We start from the raw sequence: 21,590 nt of genomic DNA, 5'->3' as shown, positions 1-21,590 counted from the left end.
GATGCCTCGGTGATAGGCAGCACAGAGGATCTTATTGAGGCCTCGGTGATAGGCAGCGCAGAGGATCTTATTGATGCCTCGGTGATAGGCAGCACAGAGGATCTTATTGATGCCTCGGTGATAGGCAGCACAGAGGACCTTATTGGTGCCTCGGTGATAGGCAGCACAGAGGATCTTATTGAGGCCTCGGTGATAGGCAGCGCAGAGGATCTTATTGAGGCCTCGGTGATAGGCAGCACAGAGGATCTTATTGAGGCCTCGGTGATAGGCAGCGCAGAGGATCTTATTGATGCCTCGGTGATAGGCAGCGCAGAGGATCTTATTGATGCCTCGGTGATAGGCAGCACAGAGGATCTTATTGATGCCTCGGTGATAGGCAGCACAGAGGATCTTATTGAGGCCTCGGTGATAGACAGCGCAGAGGATCTTATTGAGGCCTCGTGATAGGCAGCACAGAGTATCTTATTGGTGCCTCGGTGATAGGCAGCACAGAGGATCTTATTGAGGCCTCGGTGATAGGCAGCGCAGAGGATCTTATTGATGCCTCGGTGATAGGCAGCACAGAGGATCTTATTGATGCCTCGGTGATAGGCAGCACAGAGGATCTTATGGAGGCCTCGGTGATAGGCAGCACAGAGTATCTTATTGGTGCCTCGGTGTTAGGCAGCGCAGAGGATCTTATTGGTGCCTCGGTGATAGGCAGCACAGAGGATCTTATTGAGGCCTCGGTGATAGGCAGCGCAGAGGATCTTATTGAGGCCTCGGTGATAGGCAGCACAGAGGATCTTATTGATGCCTCGGTGATAGGCAGCACAGAGGATCTTATTGAGGCCTCGGTGATAGGCAGCACAGAGGATTGATGCCTCGGTGATAGGCAGCACAGAGGATCTTATTGAGGCCTCGGTGATAGGCAGCACAGAGGATTGATGCCTCGGTGATAGGCAGCACAGAGGATCTTATTGATGCCTCGGTGATAGGCAGCACAGAGGATCTTATTGAGGCCTCGGTGATAGGCAGCACAGAGGATTGATGCCTCGGTGATAGGCAGCACAGAGGATCTTATTGATGCCTCGGTGATAGGCAGCACAGAGGATCTTATTGAGGCGTACTATAACACTACCTGCAGACCATCGATGTGTCACCCAGAAGCTATCCAGTACCCACGTTGGGATTTTTGCAGACAATTTTGAATATATAGTAAAAATTGTCTAGCAAGTTATCCCAAGTCCCCCCCCCCCCCCCCCCCCCCCCTGAGGACGATCGCAATCCGTGGCAACGGCCATACAGACTGTGCCGGAATGGCAATTATGACTAAGCCGCACACTGTGTAAATGTGGCAAAAGGACCAAATCGGCGTAGTCACAATCGACCATTAGCCCAATATCTCACTGCGTGTATATGGCTTTACCCTGTGATGTTGCAGGGGGGGGGGGGGGGGGGGGGGTGGATTATTAGATAGACAGCAGTCAATAGGTCTCAAAAGGTCGACAGGGTCAAAAGGTCAACATAGAACAGGTCTACATGTAAAAGGTCAGGGTCAAAATGAAAAAGGTAGACATGTGGAAAAGTGGATGTGAGTTTTTCAAATTTTTTGTGTCAATGTCGAGAGTTGTCTACCCTAGACCTCCAATTGGTGGAACGAGTACCCCGGCTTCGGGCTCAGTGCCTTGCTATGCCCGGCACACTATTATATTCTCCATCTAGGCCGACGGTGAAGTGAGAACAAACCGGTAAAAATAAATAAAAAAATCCCGAAAAACATATGTTGACCTTGTCATGTGTCTACCTTGTCATGTGTTTACCTTGTCATGTGTCTACCTTGTCATGTTGACATTTTTGCCTTGTCCAACTATTCAGTATTGCATGGTGACCTTTTGGGGTTGACCTATTGACTGTCTATATAGACACTGTAGAATTCAGTGGTGTCAAACTCATGGCCCTCCAGCTGTTGTGGAACTACACATCCCAGCATGCCCTGCCACAGTTTTAGCAATCCATTATATAAAACCTGTCCGGGCATGCTGGGACGTGTAGTTCCACAACACCTGGTGGGCCATGAGTTTGACACCACTACCGGAAGCATTTGCAGAGATATGAGGCATTAAATGGATGTTGGTGGCCGTCTGCGCACCGTGGATGGCGGCGGGTACGTTGTAGTCAGACGTTATGGCGCTGTGGGTCAGCTGTCCCGCCTCTCCCATACGGAGACGTGAGCTGGGGACACATTTGTCTTGTTAATGTGACGCCCTGCGCTGCTAATGAGGCAGACGGAGGTGGGGAACCAGCTCGGGTCATGCTGCGGATGGCCTGCCTGCTCAATAAGCCCTGAAGCAGCTACTCCCCCCTTCTGCTGACCAGAACTCCCCTTCTACTAGCTGGGTCTCCTCCAGCCAACCAGCGGAAGACATCATTACCTACAGACATGGCTTGGCCTGATGCACTGAGCTTGTAGGCCCAACCATTGACACTCCATCGATAGACTTCACCCGAGAAGTCACCTTAGAAAATAAAGGCGTTTATTTAAGGGGTTTTGTTGTTTTCTAGTTCCAGCTTGACCACTGTTGATTCAGTTTCTCTATTGCAAAGGCCTCAATTCTCTCCTGTGTGCCTCATGCCTCTCTAATGCCTCAGTGTTGATAGGCTGAGTGTAGCTACTTCTGTTCTGTGCATGAGGCAGTAATATTACAGATGGCGCCCTAAGGTAGAGCCAGGGATATGAGACGCGAGTCTTCTCGTCGCATTTAATTAGAACGTTTGTGAAGTACGACTTGCGGAACAGGACTGCGAATGACATTTGGGGAACTGGATAGATTTCACGCCATATGGGAACATTGGAAACATCATACTTGATCTTACTGTCTTGGTAATTAACATTTCTCCAGCTACACAAACGCAATATCTGCTCAATTACAAAGGCTGTTGCTTCCCACCCACCTCTTTTCCTAATCACACGTGTAGCCCGAATTGATAGAAATAATTAGCTGCGCTCTGTATTGATTGTATTTTATTAAACCTGGTTTCATAGCCTCACGATACGAGACTGAGATCCTTCGAAAAAAGATCAGACCATCCCCAGTGGATTCCTGTGATCGGAATGATAAAATGTAGTCTGCTAGGCGCGTGTTAGGTGACCGGAACCGCTCAAACAAACGGCGTTCTGCCATGCACTGCGCTGCCCCCGCCCTGAATTTGCGCTTTGCCTGTTGTGGCAAAAGAAAATCGTTTTATACAATTAGTATTCTCTTAATGATTTTTATGCAAATTGCAAATATTACCATGTTCAAAGTTTGCTGTTTTGTCAGCTTTAACGTCATCGGACACATGCTAACCGGCTCACCGACGAGTGGCACGTATGGATACCTGGTCTTGCATGTTGGCCTGGGTCAAATCAGAGCTAATTCTGGTTCATACTCAAATCTTTGTGCTGGCTTGCGGAGACACTTCGTATGTGGTCGTTTTAAGCATCTTTTAAGCTAGGCATGGTCAAACTATGGCCCTCCAGCTGTTGTGAAACTACAAGTCCCCAGCATGCCTTGCCACAGTTTGCTATTAGGGAATGCTAAAACTACGGCAAGGCATTCTGGGATGTGTAGTTTCACAACAGCTGGAGGGTCACAGTTGGGACATGCCTGCTTTAAGCTAAACCATGGCAACCGTTTAGGCACCGTGACCTTCCAGCCAATGCTGCTGTTTGCTACAAAAGGGCAAACAGACATTTGTGCCTGCGACAGGGTTAAACCTTCCTGCTCCGGCCTTTATCACAGCTGTGGGATTTCATTGATTAGTGGGTGAGGGGTATCGATGAAAGGTTTGGACGGATTAAGGCTGGCCTTATGTTCTACCGATTGTCACATGTACAGGAAGGGATAGTAATCGGAGGTGGTGGATAAATCGGCGCCCCCTCACTAGGTGCTGCGTGCCGGCGAATCCAAATGCAACATTTCATCAAGACGTTCCTCCTGCACAAAGCCACTGTCACTCCCAAACAGGCCCCACAGAGATGAGTGAGGATTAGTCCATGCACCCCATATTAACCCTTTGCTGTGGGAGATGTACAAAATATCCGCTAAATATGGCCGCCTAGCTCGCGGTGACTGTTCTTTTTTTTTTTTTGGGTGCAATTTTTATCAAAGCTTCAATTAATTGCCTTCAGATGATTTGCGGACAATAACTAAAGGGGTTCATATTCCTCCTCTTCCTCCTCTTCCTCTTCTTCCTCCTCTTCCTCCGCTTCCTCCTCTTCCTCTGCTTCCTCCGCTTCTTCCTCTTCCTCCGCTTCCACCCTGGTATTTTTAGCAGATATTTTGCACATCTCACAGTGACGTTAAATAACCCTTTGCCCTTCCCCTTGTGCAGCAGGTTAGCAGTCATGTTACTAATACAGGCAGGGTTCAAACTATGGCCCTCCAGCTGTTGTGAAACTACACTTCCCAGCATGCCTTGCCATAGTTTTAGCATTCCCTAATAGCAAAACGGTGGCAAGGCATGCTGGGACCTGTAGTTTCACAACAGCTGGAGAGCCGCAGGTTGGACATGTCTGTGCTAATACCTCACACCTCCCATTTAATCTAATGCACTATCAGGAAATGTCGCTTTATTATATAAATGTGCTGCCAGTGTCTCCGGCCTCAGAAAACTTGCTGAAGACAAATTACTTTGGATAATTGAATTATTCTAATTATTCTAATCCGCTTTGAACGCTTCCCAGACCCTGGCTAATAATGGTGCATGCGTGGCGCGCCACATCCAGCTGTGTGTACTCTGACTATATCAGGGATGTGATGATACATGCCTTACTTCTGGAACATCTGTACAGCGATGGGCGACTGGTGCCAGTTTGTTACAGAGTCCCTGTAATTGTCCATCTCCTGTCATAAAGTAATGATGTCATCAGAGATAGTGCCAGGAAGATACTGATGATGTTCTCTCTGGTTCTATGTGTTTCAGGATCCCGACCCCGCCTGGAAGACTTCCCCCCGCGGATAGTCGAGCACCCGTCCGATCACATCGTCTCTAAGGGGGAACCTGCCACGCTGAACTGTAAAGCCGAGGGTCGTCCCACGCCCATCATCGAGTGGTACAAAGATGGGGAGCGAGTGGAGACGGACAAGGACGATCCCCGTTCCCACCGGATGTTGCTGCCCAGCGGATCCCTCTTCTTCCTCCGTATTGTACATGGACGGCGAAGTAAACCTGATGAAGGGATTTATATCTGTGTGGCCCGAAACTACCTGGGGGAATCGGTCAGCCGGAATGCGTCCCTGGAAGTCGCACGTGAGTTTTATATCGGGGTTATCTGTGTTGTGGGTTGATGAATTCCTCTTATGAGAACCCCACAGTACCCAGGGGAGTAGATGTGGACATAGCAGCCCAAGTGGCTGCATTGGGCCCAGAATTACCCCTAGAGAACACAAGTACACCGGGGGCAGGTAGCAGAGAGAAAAGCAATGTCCGGAGCTTTCCAGCTGGAAATGGGGTGATTGTTAGAGGCGGATCCTGGAGGGGCAGCGTGGGGGCATCAGGGGCGCAGTGTAATGACATGGGGACTCTTTCCGGCTATGAAATCTGTGCAATGTGTGCCTCTGGGTACAGGCAGCTAAACCCCAGCAATGTGGTTGTGTCGTGCCCTCTGACCTCATGGTACTTCATGTCTTCTACACATTGCTGGGTCTGGGCATCTGCCGGGACATCACTGTGTGTAACTACATCGTTACCAGTGCTCACCTTCTGTGTTACCGACTGCTTACCACTGCCGACACAGGGTTAGTGGGTATGTACATGCATGGCAGCCACCAGCAGTGAAAACTAAAGAACGCAAGAGAATTTTGGCTAAAGCTGCGGTAAAGCGCCATTTGCTAGTGTTTGATAAATAGTAATGACATCACATCCCCCCTACTTACGCATGGTCAGGGGGTAATAGGTATCGGTCTCCCGGCTTAATACATCGCCCTAACTGGGAACTCAGTCATTAGCATCAGCAGGAGAACACACACACCGCAATGCTGTGTGACATATACTTGTGTATTATTATCATTATTAACATTTATTTATAATCGCCAGCATATACCATAGCGCCTAACACACACCGCAATGCTGTGTGACATATACTTGTGTATTATTATTATTATCAACATTTATTTATAATCGCCAGCATATACCATAACGCCTAACATACACCGCAATGCTGTGTGACATATACTGGTGTATTATTATTATTATCAACATTTATTTATAATCACCAGCATATACCATAACGCCTAACATACACCGCAATGCTGTGTGACATATACTGGTGTATTATTATTATTATCAACATTTATTTATAATCGCCAGCATATACCATAGCGCCTAACACACCGGAATGCTGTGTGACATATACTTGTGTATTATTATCATTATTAACATTTATTTATAATCGCCAGCATATACCATAGCGCCTAACACACCGCAATGCTGTGTGACATATACTTGTGTATTATTATTATTATCAACATTTATTTATAATCGCCAGCATATACCATAGCGCCTAACACACCGCAATGCTGTGTGACATATACTTGTGTATTATTATTAACATTTATTTATAATCGCCAGCATATACCATAGCGCCTAACACACACCGCAATGCTGTGTGACATATACTTGTGTATTATTATTATCAACATTTATTTATAATCGCCAGCATATACCATAGCGCCTAACACACACCGCAATGCTGTGTGACATATACTTGTGTATTATTATTATCAACATTTATTTATAATCGCCAGCATATACCATAGCGCCTAATGCTGGGTACACACCAGGACGACTAGGGCCCGATCCCCACAATCTAGATCCAATTCCGATCAATTGGATGTAGATTGTGTGCTGATTGGGCCCTTTTCTGACCTGCTGTGGACCGATACAGATCCGATGCGCGGTCCCGCGGGTCGGTCAGTCGTTCTTCAGATCCTACCTGCTGCAGGTAGGATCTGAAGAACGACCATACTGCCGGGTGCAGGTCGCCATCAGATCGGACCCGCTCACGGTGCACATCGTGAGCGGGTCGTGCCCCCCCGCGTCACCGTGAGCAGGTCGGACGAGACACTGACGACCCGCTCACGATGTGCATCGTGAGCGGGTCGTCCTGGTGTGTACCCTACATAACATACACCGCAATGCTGTGTGACATATACTTGTGTATTATTATTATTATCAACATTTATTTATAATCACCAGCATATACCATATTTATTTTATTTATTTATTAACAGTTTCTTATATAGCGCACACAGATTCCGCAGCGCTGTACAGAGTATAGTTATAATCAAAAACACATAACAAATTACAGTACAAAACAGTTTAGGACAAGTACATGGTAAATATGGATAGTTGCATCAGGGGACAGGACACTGAAGCAATCATCAGGGTGGCAGTGGTTTATATATTCTAAGAAAGGCACATGAGGAGAGAGGGCCCTGCTCGTGAGAGCTTACATTCTAAAGGGGAGGGATAGACAGACAGGGGTGACACAAAAGGTAAAGAAGTGGGCATAAACAGTAGGTAAGGATAAGCGATGGTCAGGTTTTATGCAGGAGGGTGGGAAGATGACAGCTTAGTCTTTGATATTTTAAGTTTAAAAAAGCGCTGGGTCATCCAAGAGTAGACAGCAGAGAGACAGTTAGAGATATGAGTGAGGATAGAGGGAGAGAGATCAGGAGAGGAGAGGTAGATTTCACTGTTATCAGCATAGATGTGATAGTGGAAGTTGAGTGAGCACATAAGCTCACCCATAGAGGATGTATAGAGAAAGAGGACACCTACTATCAATGGAAGAGCAGGAGAGGGGAGGTCATTAGAGGTACAGCTGGTCATTTTCCAAACAGACAGTGCAAGTACAAGCTTTAACAGTGATAGTAAAAGTTGTTTGCAAATGTAAAATGCTGATGTTATGGTTGAATTGCCAGATTAAGCAGCCAGGAGTAGTATGTTGTGTGAATGAATTTCACTCAAAGCAGACTTTGGTTTTCTCCGTTGTTGTTTTGTCCTTCAGTTTCACTTCGGTTTAACGCTGGTATAACGCTGTAGTTATGAATCAGTTTTCCCACTTTAATAACGGCCCACTTCAATCTAGGCCCACAGCCTAACCGGCCACAGCCGTATGCAATGACTACTTAAGTACTCTAACAATGCATGAGTTCCCAATTCCCAATAATTGGAATCCACTCGTTTAGTCCCCACCCCCTACAACACATAGCAATAAAAGTGGCTTAGAAAAACAAAACTAGCATTCCAGGATTCTATATATCACCTAGAATAAAATAAATTCCTCCCTACACACATGCTAGGTACTGTTGTAAAGTACACAGAGGAGATGTTCAGTGTGTTACCTAGAAGTTACAAATCAATCCCACACAATAGATGTAATGCTCTGCAGTACAGAGGAGATGTTCAGTGTGTTACCTAGAAGTACAAATCAATCCCACACAATAGATGTAATGCTCTGCAGTACAGAGGAGATGTTCAGTGTGTTACCTAGAAGTACAAATCAATCCCACACAATAGATGTAATGCTCTGCAGTACAGAGGAGATGTTCAGTGTGTTACCTAGAAGTACAAATCAATCCCACACAATAGATGTAATGCTCTGCAGTACAGAGGAGATGTTCAGTGTGTTACCTAGAAGTACAAATCAATCCCACACAATAGATGTAATGCTCTGCAGTACAGAGGAGATGTTCAGTGTGTTACCTAGAAGTACAAATCAATCCCACACAATAGATGTAATGCTCTGCAGTACAGAGGAGATGTTCAGTGTGTTACCTAGAAGTACAAATCAATCCCACACAATAGATGTAATGCTCTGCAGTACAGAGGAGATGTTCAGTGTGTTACCTAGAAGTACAAATCAATCCCACACAATAGATGTAATGCTCTGCAGTACAGAGGAGATGTTCAGTGTGTTACCTGTTGGAGACAAGAGATGATGAGTCAGATGAATCTGGTATAAACGCTGTAGTTATGAATCAGTTTTCCCACTTTAATAACGGCCCACTTCAATCTAGGCCCACAGCCTAACCGGCCACAGCCATATGCAATGACTACTTAAGTACATAGCGCCTAACACACACCGCAATGCTGTGTGACATATACTTGTGTATTATTATATATATATATATTATCCTAATCAAGACAATGTGGGTCCTCCACTACCAGCAGCTGTACAGTACGCCCTACATACCTGTGATGCTGGGACTTGTATTTCTACAATATGTGGGGGGGGGGGGGGGAGCACTTGCCTCTCTGCTGTGCTGTACACATACTGTAGTAATACATCGGGAGAGCTGAGGACCCTTCCTGGGGGGCTCGTGGCAGACCACTATGACAGCAGAGTATGATGGGTCAGTAACTGGGAACCCCCTTTGTCCCGGCGCATCCAACGCAGCTCCTACAGCACTGATAACACCGGCAGAACGCTCATCCCCCCATAAGGACTGCACAATGCCATTGTGGCTGATGGAGCTTTTATTGATCTCTTGTGTGGAGTCTGCTGCTCTTTTCATCAGTCTGACGGCTGCAGATGACTGAGTGAGCCCCCTCTCCATTCTCTCCCAGAAGTTTATCAGTGCAGCTTCAGAGATCTACAAGACGCTTCCCCAGAGGACCTCATTTTATTGCACGCTCACCGGGGTTAAATGAGAAATTTTATATGACATAAATCAGCTTTGGACGAAAATGTCTGAAATAGCCGGGAGACTGGTAAATGTTTATATATGGGCTGAAAGTGGACATTTAGGAAGAAACAAACAGGTTCAGTATTAGAAGAGTTTGGAGCTAGGGTCATTATTATTAGTGAGGTGTATATAGACATCCGCCTGGCTCTTACCTTAGTAATAATCAGCTATTTATAAGGTAGAACGCGGATTCTGTAGCGTGGTATAACCCTTTTCCACACTACTGCGTAGCATGTAGACTGGGAGGACCGTGGGACCCACTGCGTAACATGTAGACTGGGAGGACCGTGGGACCTCCTGCGTAGCATGTAGACTGGGATGATCGTGGGACCTCCTGCGTAGCATGTAGACTGGGAGGACCGTGGGACCTCCTGCGTAGCATGTAGACTTGGATGACCGTGGGACCTCCTGCGTAGTATGTAGACTGGGAGGACTGTGGGACCTACTGCGTAACATGTAGACTGGGATGACCGTGGGACCTCCTGCGTAGCATGTAGACTGGGATGATCGTGGGACCTCCTGCGTAGCATGTAGACTGGGAGGACCGTGGGACCTACTGCGTAGCATGTAGACTTGGATGACCGTGGGACCTCCTGCGTAGTATGTAGACTGGGAGGACTGTGGGACCTACTGCGTAACATGTAGACTGGGATGACCGTGGGACCTCCTGCGTAACATGTAGACTGGGATGACCGTGGAACCTACTGCGTAGCATGTAGACTGGGATGACGTGGACCCACTGCGTAACATGTAGACTGGGATGACCGTGGGACCTCCTGCGTAGTATGTAGACTGGGATGACCGTGGAACCTACTGCGTAGCATGTAGACTGGGATGACGTGGGACCCACTGCGTAACATGTAGACTGGGAGGCCCGTGGGACCTACTGCGTAGCATGTAGACTGGGAGGACCGTGGGACCCACTGCGTAACATGTAGACTGGGAGGACCGTGGGATCTCCTGCGTAGCATGTAGACTGGGAGGACCGTGGGACCTCCTGCGTAGCATGTAGACTGGGAGGACCGTGGGACCTACTGCGTAGCATGTAGACTGGGAGGACCGTGGAACCTACTGCGTAGCATGTAGACTGGGAGGACCGTGGGACCTACTGCGTAACATGTAGACTGGGAGGCCCGTGTGACCTACTGTGTAGCATGTAGACTGGGATGACGTGGGACCCACTGCGTAGCATGTAGACTGGGATGGCCGTGGGACCTCCTGCGTAGCATGTAGACTGGGAGGACTGTGGGACCTACTGCGTAACATGTAGACTGGGAGGCCCGTGTGACCTACTGTGTAGCATGTAGACTGGGATGACGTGGGACCCACTGCGTAGCATGTAGACTGGGATGGGCCGTGGGACCTCCTGCGTAGCATATAGACTGAGATGGACGTGGGACCTCCTGCGTAGCATATAGACTGAGATGGACGTGGGACCTCCTGCGTAGCATGTAGACTGGGATGGACGTGGGACCTCCTGCGTAGCATGTAGACTGGGAGGACCGTGGGACCCACTGCGTAACATGTAGACTGGGATGACCGTGGGACCTCCTGCGTAGCATGTAGACTGGGAGGACCGTGTGACCTACTGCGTAGCATGTAGACTGGGAGGCCCGTGTGACCTACTGTGTAGCATATAGACTGGGATGGCCGTGGGACCTCCTGCGTAGTATGTAGACTGGGAGGACCGTGGGACCTCCTGCGTAGTATGTAGACTGGGAGGACCGTGGGACCTACTACGCAGCATGTAGACTGGGATGACCGTGTGACCTACTGTGTAGCATGTAGACTGGGAGGCCCGTGTGACCTACTGTGTAGCATGTAGACTGGGAGGACCATGGGACCTCCTGCGTAGCATGTAGACTGGGAGGACCGTGGGACCTACTACGCAGCATGTAGACTGGGATGACCGTGTGACCTACTGTGTAGCATGTAGACTGGGAGGCCCGTGTGACCTACTGTGTAGCATGTAGACTGGGAGGCCCGTGTGACCTACTGTGTAGCATGTAGACTGGGATGACGTGGGACCTCCTGCGTAGCATGTAGACTGGGATGACCGTGTGACCTACTGTGTAGCATGTAGACTGGGATGACCGTGTGACCTACTGTGTAGCATGTAGACTGGATGACCGTGTGACCTACTGCGTAGCATGTAGACTGGGATGACCGTGGGACCTCCTGCGTAGCATATAGACTGAGATGGACGTGGGACCCACTGCGTAGCATGTAGACTGGGAGGACCGTGTGACCTACTGCGTAGCATGTAGACTGGGATGACCGTGGGACCTACTGCGTAGCATGTAGACTGGGATGACCGTGGGACCTCCTGCGTAACATGTAGACTGGGAGGCCCGTGTGACCTACTGTGTAGCATGTAGACTGGGATGACGTGGGACCCACTGCGTAACATGTAGACTGGGAGGCCCGTGTGACCTACTGTGTAGCATGTAGACTGGGATGACGTGGGACCCACTGCGTAACATGTAGACTGGGAGGACCGTGGGACCTCCTGCGTAGCATGTAGACTGGGATGACCGTGGGACCTACTGCGTAGCATGTAGACTGGGATGACCGTGGGACCTCCTGCGTAACATGTAGACTGGGAGGCCCGTGTGACCTACTGTGTAGCATGTAGACTGGGATGACGTGGGACCCACTGCGTAACATGTAGACTGGGAGGCCCGTGTGACCTACTGTGTAGCATGTAGACTGGGATGACGTGGGAACCACTGCGTAACATGTAGACTGGGAGGACCGTGGGACCTCCTGCGTAGCATGTAGACTGGGATGACCGTGGGACCTACTGCGTAGCATGTAGACTGGGAGGACCGTGGGACCTACTGCGTAGCATGTAGACTGGGATGGACGTGGGACCTCCTGCGTAGCATGTAGACTGGGATGGACGTGGGACCTCCTGCGTAGCATGTAGACTGGGATGGACGTGGGACCTCCTGCGTAGCATGTAGACTGGGATGGACGTGGGACCTCCTGCGTAGCATGTAGACTGGGATGGACGTGGGACCTCCTGCGTAGCATGTAGACTGGGAGGACCGTGGGACCTACTACGCAGCATGTAGACTGGGATGACCGTGTGACCTACTGTGTAGCATGTAGACTGGGAGGCCCGTGTGACCTACTGTGTAGCATGTAGACTGGGAGGCCCGTGTGACCTACTGTGTAGCATGTAGACTGGGATGACGTGGGACCTCCTGCGTAGCATGTAGACTGGGATGACCGTGTGACCTACTGTGTAGCATGTAGACTGGGATGACCGTGTGACCTACTGTGTAGCATGTAGACTGGGATGACCGTGTGACCTACTGCGTAGCATGTAGACTGGGATGACCGTGGGACCTCCTGCGTAGCATATAGACTGAGATGGACGTGGGACCCACTGCGTAGCATGTAGACTGTGAGGACCGTGTGACCTACTGCGTAGCATGTAGACTGGGATGACCGTGGGACCTACTGCGTAGCATGTAGACTGGGATGACCGTGGGACCTCCTGCGTAACATGTAGACTGGGAGGCCCGTGTGACCTACTGTGTAGCATGTAGACTGGGATGACGTGGGACCCACTGCGTAACATGTAGACTGGGAGGCCCGTGTGACCTACTGTGTAGCATGTAGACTGGGATGACGTGGGACCCACTGCGTAACATGTAGACTGGGAGGACCGTGGGACCTCCTGCGTAGCATGTAGACTGGGATGACCGTGGGACCTACTGCGTAGCATGTAGACTGGGAGGACCGTGGGACCTCCTGCGTAGCATGTAGACTGGGAGGCCCGTGTGACCTACTGTGTAGCATATAGACTGGGATGGCCGTGGGACCTCCTGCGTAGTATGTAGACTGGGAGGACCGTGGGACCTCCTGCGTAGTATGTAGACTGGGATGGCCGTGGGACCTCCTGCGTAGCATATAGACTGAGATGGACGTGGGACCCACTGCGTAGCATGTAGACTGGGAGGACCGTGTGACCTACTGCGTAGCATGTAGACTGGGATGACCGTGGGACCTACTGCGTAGCATGTAGACTGGGATGACCGTGGGACCTCCTGCGTAACATGTAGACTGGGAGGCCCGTGTGACCTACTGTGTAGCATGTAGACTGGGATGACGTGGGACCCACTGCGTAACATGTAGACTGGGAGGACCGTGGGACCTCCTGCGTAGCATGTAGACTGGGATGACCGTGGGACCTACTGCGTAGCATGTAGACTGGGATGGACGTGGGACCTCCTGCGTAGCATGTAGACTGGGATGGACGTGGGACCTCCTGCGTAGCATGTAGACTGGGATGGACGTGGGACCTCCTGCGTAGCATGTAGACTGGGATGGACGTGGGACCTCCTGCGTAGCATGTAGACTGGGATGGACGTGGGACCTCCTGCGTAGCATGTAGACTGGGATGGACGTGGGACCTCCTGCGTAGCATGTAGACTGGGATGGACGTGGGACCTCCTGCGTAGCATGTAGACTGGGATGGACGTGGGACCTCCTGCGTAGCATGTAGACTGGGATGGACGTGGGACCTCCTGCGTAGCATGTAGACTGGGAGGACCGTGGAACCTAATGCATTGTCTCTCCGCTATCCCTTTTACTTGGGATAAGGAATGCAGATAGATTGCCAGTGGGTGCCTGTGGGCTGTGGAGTCTGGGGGGTGACGGATGTGATATTGGGGTGTGAAATATAAGAAACTGACATTTATATTTGATCTCTGCATTAGTTACACCATAGTAAATGGAGTTTGTTGATCTGTGGCTTTGGTGAAGCTGACATACTGTACATATCAGCCATTTAATGACCGTAGACCACCGGGGTAAATAAAGACCAAATGGCAGTGCATTGTGGAAGCTGAGGCCTTGGAGGCATATACATCTTCCTAGTGTAGCTTCCTGGTTGGGTATCTGGCTGATCTAACCATCTCCACAGACATTACATCGTGCTGCCATCAATCACCCGCAGCCGGGTCACAGGTCGCTATTGTCGGCTGTCCTTGGGCTCGGTCTAATCTCCCGGCCCTGGTGACGCTATCAATTGGATTTTTATTGTCTTTGTTACTGAACTAAAAAAACAAAAACTGTGTCACTGTATCTTCTTTTGCCACTGTGTGTTTTGCGAATTTGAGGTTTTGGCGTTTAGAATAATGTGTAACTGCGCAGCTCCACCGAAATGAGAAAAAAATAAGTTATTGAATGGGATTATATTACAAGGCGTCCAGGATTCATTTACAAGGTGCAACCCCCCCCCCCATATTATTTGCTTGCTTTTTATGAATAAAATAAAATAAACTCCATTCTGATTGGCTCACAAATATTTGCTTTGTGAGGATTGTGCCAGTACAGATAGTCTGCTATATTGGTAAGGTGACACCGTTCATGGCTGTACCCCAATAATTCCCTCCCTCCTGGCAGTGTGCAGCATAAGAGGCGAAGCCCAGAGAAATGATCCAGGACTGAATTTTGGGGAAGCCTATATGCCACCATGGAGGCCATAGTGTCATTGAGGTGAGGTGTCATTGCTCCAGGCCCTGTCACACACACACCTATATATCATGGAGGGTGAGGTGTCCTTGCTCCGGCCCTGTCACACACACCTATATATCATGGAGGGTGAGGTGTCCTTGCTACGCCCTGTCACGCACACACCTATATATCATGGAGGGTGAGGTGTCATTGCTCCGCCCTGTCACGCACACACCTATATATCATGGAGGGTGAGGTGTCCTTGCTCCGCCCTGTCACACACACCTATATATCATGGAGGGTAGGGTGTCCTTGCTCCGGCCCTGTCACGCACACCCCTATATATCATGGAGGGTGAGGTGTCGTTGCTCTGGTCCTGTCACACACATCCCTATATATCATGGAGGGTGAGGTGTCCTTGCACCGCCCTGTCACACACACACCTATATATCATGGAGGGTGAGGTGTCCTTGCACCGCCCTGTCACACACACACACCTATATATCATGGAGGGTGAGGTGTCCTTGCTCCTGCCCTGTCACGCACACTCCTATATATTATGGAGGGTGAGGTGTCCTTGCTCCGGCCCTGTCACGCACACACCTATATATCATGGAGGGTGAGGTGTCATTGCTCCGGCCCTGTCACACACACCTATATATCATGGAGGGTGATGTGTCATTGCTCCGGCCCTGTCACGCACACACCTATATATCATGGAGGGTGAGGTGTCATTGCTCCGCCCTGTCACGCACACACCTATATATCATGGAGGGTGAGGTGTCCTTGCTCCGCCCTGTCACACACACCTATTTATCATGGAGGGTGAGGTGTCCTTGCTCCGGCCCTGTCACGCACACCCCTATATATCATGGAGGGTGAGGTGTCGTTGCTCTGGTCCTGTCACACACATCCCTATATATCATGGAGGGTGAGGTGTCCTTGCACCGCCCTGTCACACACCCCTATATATCATGGAGGGTGAGGTGTCCTTGCTCCGCCCTGTCACACACCCCTATATATCATGGAGGGTGAGGTGTCCTTGCTCCGCCTGTCACACACACCTATATATCATGGAGGGTGAGGTGTCGTTGCTCCGGCCCTGTCACACACACCTATATATCATGGAGGGTGAGGTGTCCTTGCTCCGCCCTGTCACACACACCTATATATCATGGAGGGTGAGGTGTCATTGCTCCGGGCCTGTCACACACACACACACCTATATATCATGGAGGGTGAGGTGTCGTTGCTCCGGCCCTGTCACACACACACACCTATATATCATGGAGGGTGAGGTGTCGTTGCTCCGGCCCTGTCACACACACACACCTATATATCATGGAGGGTGAGGTGTCGTTGCTCCGGCCCTGTCACACACACACACCTATATATCATGAAGGGTAAGGTGTCCTTGCTCCGGCCCTGTCACGCACACACCTATATATCATGGAGGGTGAGGTGTCGTTGCTCCGGCCCTGTCACGCACACCTATATATCATGGAGGGTGAGGTGTCCTTGCACCGGCCTGTCACACACACACTTATATATCATGGAGGGTGAGGTGTCCTTGCTCCACTCTGTCACACACACCTATATATCATGGAGGGTGAGGTGTCCTTGCTCCGCCCTGTCACACACACCTATATATCATGGAGGGTGAGGTGTCCTTGCTCCGCCCTGTCACACACCCCTATATATCATGGAGGGTGAGGTGTCCTTGCTCCGCCCTGTCACACACCCCTATATATCATGGAGGGTGAGGTGTCCTTGCTCCGGCCCTGTCACACACACACCTATATATCATGGAGGGTGAGGTGTCCTTCTCCGGCCCTGTCACACACACACCTATATATCATGGAGGGTAAGGTGTCCTTGCTCCGGCCCTGTCACACACACACCTATATATCATGGAGGGTGAGGTGTCCTTGCTCCGGCCCTGTCACACACACCTATATATCATGGAGGGTGAGGTGTCCTTGCTCCGGCCCTGTCACACACACCTATATATCATGGAGGGTGAGGTGTCCTTGCTCCGGCCCTGTCACACACACACCTACTGTATATATCATGGAGGGTGAGGTGTCCTTGCTCCGGTCCTGTCACACACACACCTATATATCATGGAGGGTGAGGTGTCCTTGCTCCGCCCTGTCACACACACACCTATATATCATGGAGGGTGAGGTGTCCTTGCTCCGGCCCTGTCACACACACCTATATATCATGGAGGGTGAGGTGTCCTTGCTCCGGCCCTGTCACACACACACCTACTGTATATATCATGGAGGGTGAGGTGTCCTTGCTCCGGCCCTGTCACACACACACACACCTATATATCATGGAGGGTGAGGTGTCCTTGCTCCGGCCCTGTCACACACACCTATATTAATCATGGAGGGTGAGGTGTCCTTGCTCCGGCCCTGTCACACACACACACCTACTGTATATATCATGGAGGGTGAGGTGTCTTGCTCCGGCCCTGTCACACACACACCTATATATCATGGAGGGTGAGGTGTCCTTGCTCCGCCCTGTCACACACACACCTATATATCATGGAGGGTGAGGTGTCCTTGCTCCGGCCCTGTCACACACACCTATATATCATGGAGGGTGAGGTGTCCTTGCTCCGGCCCTGTCACACACACACCTATATATTATGGAGGGTGAGGTGTCCTTGCTCCGGCCCTGTCACACACACACCTATATATCATGGAGGGTGAGGTGTCCTTGCTCCGGCCCTGTCACACACACCTATATATCATGGAGGGTGAGGTGTCCTTGCTCCGGCCTGTCACACACACACCTATATATCATGGAGGGTGAGGTGTCCTTGCTTCGGCCCTGTCACACACACCTATATATCATGGAGGGTGAGGTGTCCTTGCTCCGGCCCTGTCACACACACACCTACTGTATATATCATGGAGGGTGAGGTGTCCTTGCTCCGGCCCTGTCACACACACACCTATATATCATGGAGGGTGAGGTGTCCTTGCTCCGGCCCTGTCACACACACACCTATATATCATGGAGGGTGAGGTGTCCTTGCTCCGGCCCTGTCACACACACACCTATATATTATGGAGGGTGAGGTGTCCTTGCTCCGGCCCTGTCACACACACCTATATATTATGGAGGGTGAGGTGTCCTTGCTCCGGCCCTGTCACACACACACACCTACTGTATATATCATGGAGGGTGAGGTGTCCTTGCTCCGGCCCTGTCACACACACACCTATATATCATGGAGGGTGAGGTGTCCTTGCTCCGGCCCTGTCACACACACACCTATATATCATGGAGGGTGAGGTGTCCTTGCTCCGGCCCTGTCACACACACACCTATATATCATGGAGGGTGAGGTGTCCTTGCTCCGGCCCTGTCACGCACACCCCTATATATCATGGAGGGTGAGGTGTCGTTGCTCCGCCCTGTCACACACACCTATATATCATGGAGGGTGAGGTGTCCTTGCTCCGCCCCTGTCACACACACCTATATATCATGGAGGGTGAGGTGTCCTTGCTCCGCCCTGTCACACACCCCTATATATCATGGAGGTGGAGGTGTCCTTGCTCCGGCCCTGTCACACACACCTATATATCATGGAGGGTGAGGTGTCCTTGCTCCGGCCTGTCACACACACACCTATATATCATGGAGGGTGAGGTGTCCTTGCTTCGGCCTGTCACACACACCTATATATCATGGAGGGTGAGGTGTCCTTGCTCCGGCCCTGTCACACACACACCTACTGTATATATCATGGAGGGTGAGGTGTCCTTGCTCCGGCCCTGTCACACACACACCTATATATCATGGAGGGTGAGGTGTCCTTGCTCCGGCCCTGTCACACACACACCTATATATCATGGAGGGTGAGGTGTCCTTGCTCCGGCCCTGTCACACACACCTATATATCATGGAGGGTGAGGTGTCCTTGCTCCGGCCCTGTCACACACACACACCTACTGTATATATCATGGAGGGTGAGGTGTCCTTGCTCCGGCCCTGTCACACACACACCTATATATCATGGAGGGTGAGGTGTCCTTGCTCCGGCCCTGTCACACACACACCTATATATCATGGAGGGTGAAGTGTCCTTGCTCCGGCCCTGTCACGCACATACCTATATATCATGGAGGGTGAGGTGTCGTTGCTCCGGCCCTGTCACACACACACCTACTGTATATATCATGGAGGGTGAGGTGTCCTTGCTCCGGCCCTGTCACACACACACCTATATATCATGGAGGGTGAGGTGTCCTTGCTCCGGCCCTGTCACACACACACCTATATATCATGGAGGGTGAGGTGTCCTTGCTCCGGCCCTGTCACACACACCTATATATCATGGAGGGTGAGGTGTCCTTGCTCCGGCCCTGTCACACACACCTATATATCATGGAGGGTGAGGTATCCTTCTCCGGCCCTGTCACACACACACCTATATATCATGGAGGGTGAGGTGTCCTTGCTCCGGCCCTGTCACACACACCTATATATCATGGAGGGTGAGGTGTCCTTGCTCCGGCCCTGTCACACACACACACCTACTGTATATATCATGGAGGGTGAGGTGTCCTTGCTCCGGCCCCTGTCACACACACACCTATATATCATGGAGGGTGAGGTGTCCTTGCTCCGGCCCTGTCACACACACACCTATATATCATGGAGGGTGAAGTGTCCTTGCTCCGCCCTGTCACGCACATACCTATATATCATGGAGGGTGAGGTGTCGTTGCTCCGGCCCTGTCACACACACACCTATATATCATGGAGGGTGAGGTGTCCTTGCTCCGGCCCTGTCACACACACACCTATATATCATGGAGGGTGAGGTGTCCTTGCTCCGGCCCTGTCACACACACCTATATATCATGGAGGGTGAGGTGTCCTTGCTCCGGCCTGTCACACACACCTATATATCATGGAGGGTGAGGTGTCCTTGCTCCGCCCTGTCACACACAACCTATATATCATGGAGGGTGAGGTGTCCTTGCTCCGGCCCTGTCACACACACACCTATATATCATGGAGGGTAAGGTGTCCTTGCTTCGGCCCTGTCACGCACACCCCTATATATCATGGAGGGTGAGGTGTCCTTGCTCCGGCCCTGTCACGCACACCTATATATCATGGAGGGTGAGGTGTCCTTGCTCCCGGCCCCTGTCACGCACACCCTATATATCATGGAGGGTGAGGTGTCGTTGCTCCGCCCTGTCACACACACCTATATATCATGGAGGGTGAGGTGTCGTTGCTCCGCCCTGTCACACACACCTATATATCTGAAGGGTGAGGTGTCCTTGCTCCGCCCTGTCACACACCCCTATATATCATGGAGGGTGAGGTGTCCTTGCTCCGGCCCTGTCACACACACACCTATATATCATGGAGGGTGAGGTGTCCTTGCTCCGGCCCTGTCACACACACACCTATATATCATGGAGGGTGAGGTGTCCTTGCTCCGGCCCTGTCACACACACACCTACTGTATATATCATGGAGGGTGAGGTGTCCTTCCTCCGGCCCTGTCACACACACACCTATATATCATGGAGGGTGAGGTGTCCTTGCTCCGGCCCTGTCTCACACACACCTATATATCATGGAGGGTGAGGTGTCCTTGCTCCGGCCCTGTCACACACACCTATATATCATGGAGGGTGAGGTGTCCTTGCTCCGGCCCTGTCACACACACACCTATATATCATGGAGGGTGAGGTGTCCTTGCTCCCGCCCTGTCACTCACACCTATATATCATGGAGGGTGAGGTGTCCTTGCTCCGGCCCTGTCACACACACACCTATATATCTCCATGTGTGTAATCTCTGTATATTTATCTCCTCTGACCTGTGACCTGTGACCTCTGTGGTTTCTGCTGAGGTGACTCCTTTGTCTTCGCTAATGTGTCATGGGGTAAAGATCTGCAAACAGACGGGTGTAGAGCAGGGAATCCTCCTGTGTCACATAGAGATTGATGAGGGCAGACCTGTGACCGGGACATGGAGCCTCTATATAAACACATTAACAGCCTCTCTATATAGGACATTAGGGCACTGTCTGTATCCTGCCAGGTGGCTGGCGTTATCTACACCTGTAATGCTGCAATCTGATGTAACCCCCCACTCAGGGGCGGCGGACTGGTGCTGGTCTGCCGGAATTATGGGGGTCATTAATTAGTGGGATATTCAGTATATAGTGCTTGGCTTCCACCCAGACCCCTGGTCTCCCAGTATACAGTGCGCAGCTCCCACCCAGACCCCTGGTCTCCTAGTATACAGTGCGCCGCTCCCACCCAGACCCCCTGGTCTCCCAGTATACAGTGCGCCACTCCCACCCAGACCCCCTGGTCTCCCAGTATACAGTGCGCTACTCCCACCCAGACC

General features: G+C 50.8%; 1 protein-coding gene across 4 annotated transcripts in view; it reads left to right on the top strand.

The window, feature by feature from the left end:
• Positions 1-21,590, top strand: part of ROBO3 (roundabout guidance receptor 3) — a 354,186-nt gene that overhangs the window by 231,921 nt on the left and 100,675 nt on the right. For all 4 annotated transcript variants that reach the window (XM_083163562.1, XM_083163561.1, XM_083163563.1 and 1 more), the window contains one exon: positions 4,948-5,274. In XM_083163562.1, coding sequence (XP_083019688.1) covers positions 4,948-5,274 — 327 coding nt within the window. The remainder of the gene's footprint in view (positions 1-4,947; positions 5,275-21,590) is intronic.

This window comes from Crinia signifera, chromosome 19 (assembly GCF_055691185.1).
Source record: "Crinia signifera chromosome 19, ASM5569118v1, whole genome shotgun sequence".
Lineage (NCBI taxonomy): Eukaryota > Metazoa > Chordata > Amphibia > Anura > Myobatrachidae > Crinia > Crinia signifera.
This window is presented reverse-complemented; position numbering and strand designations above follow the sequence as displayed.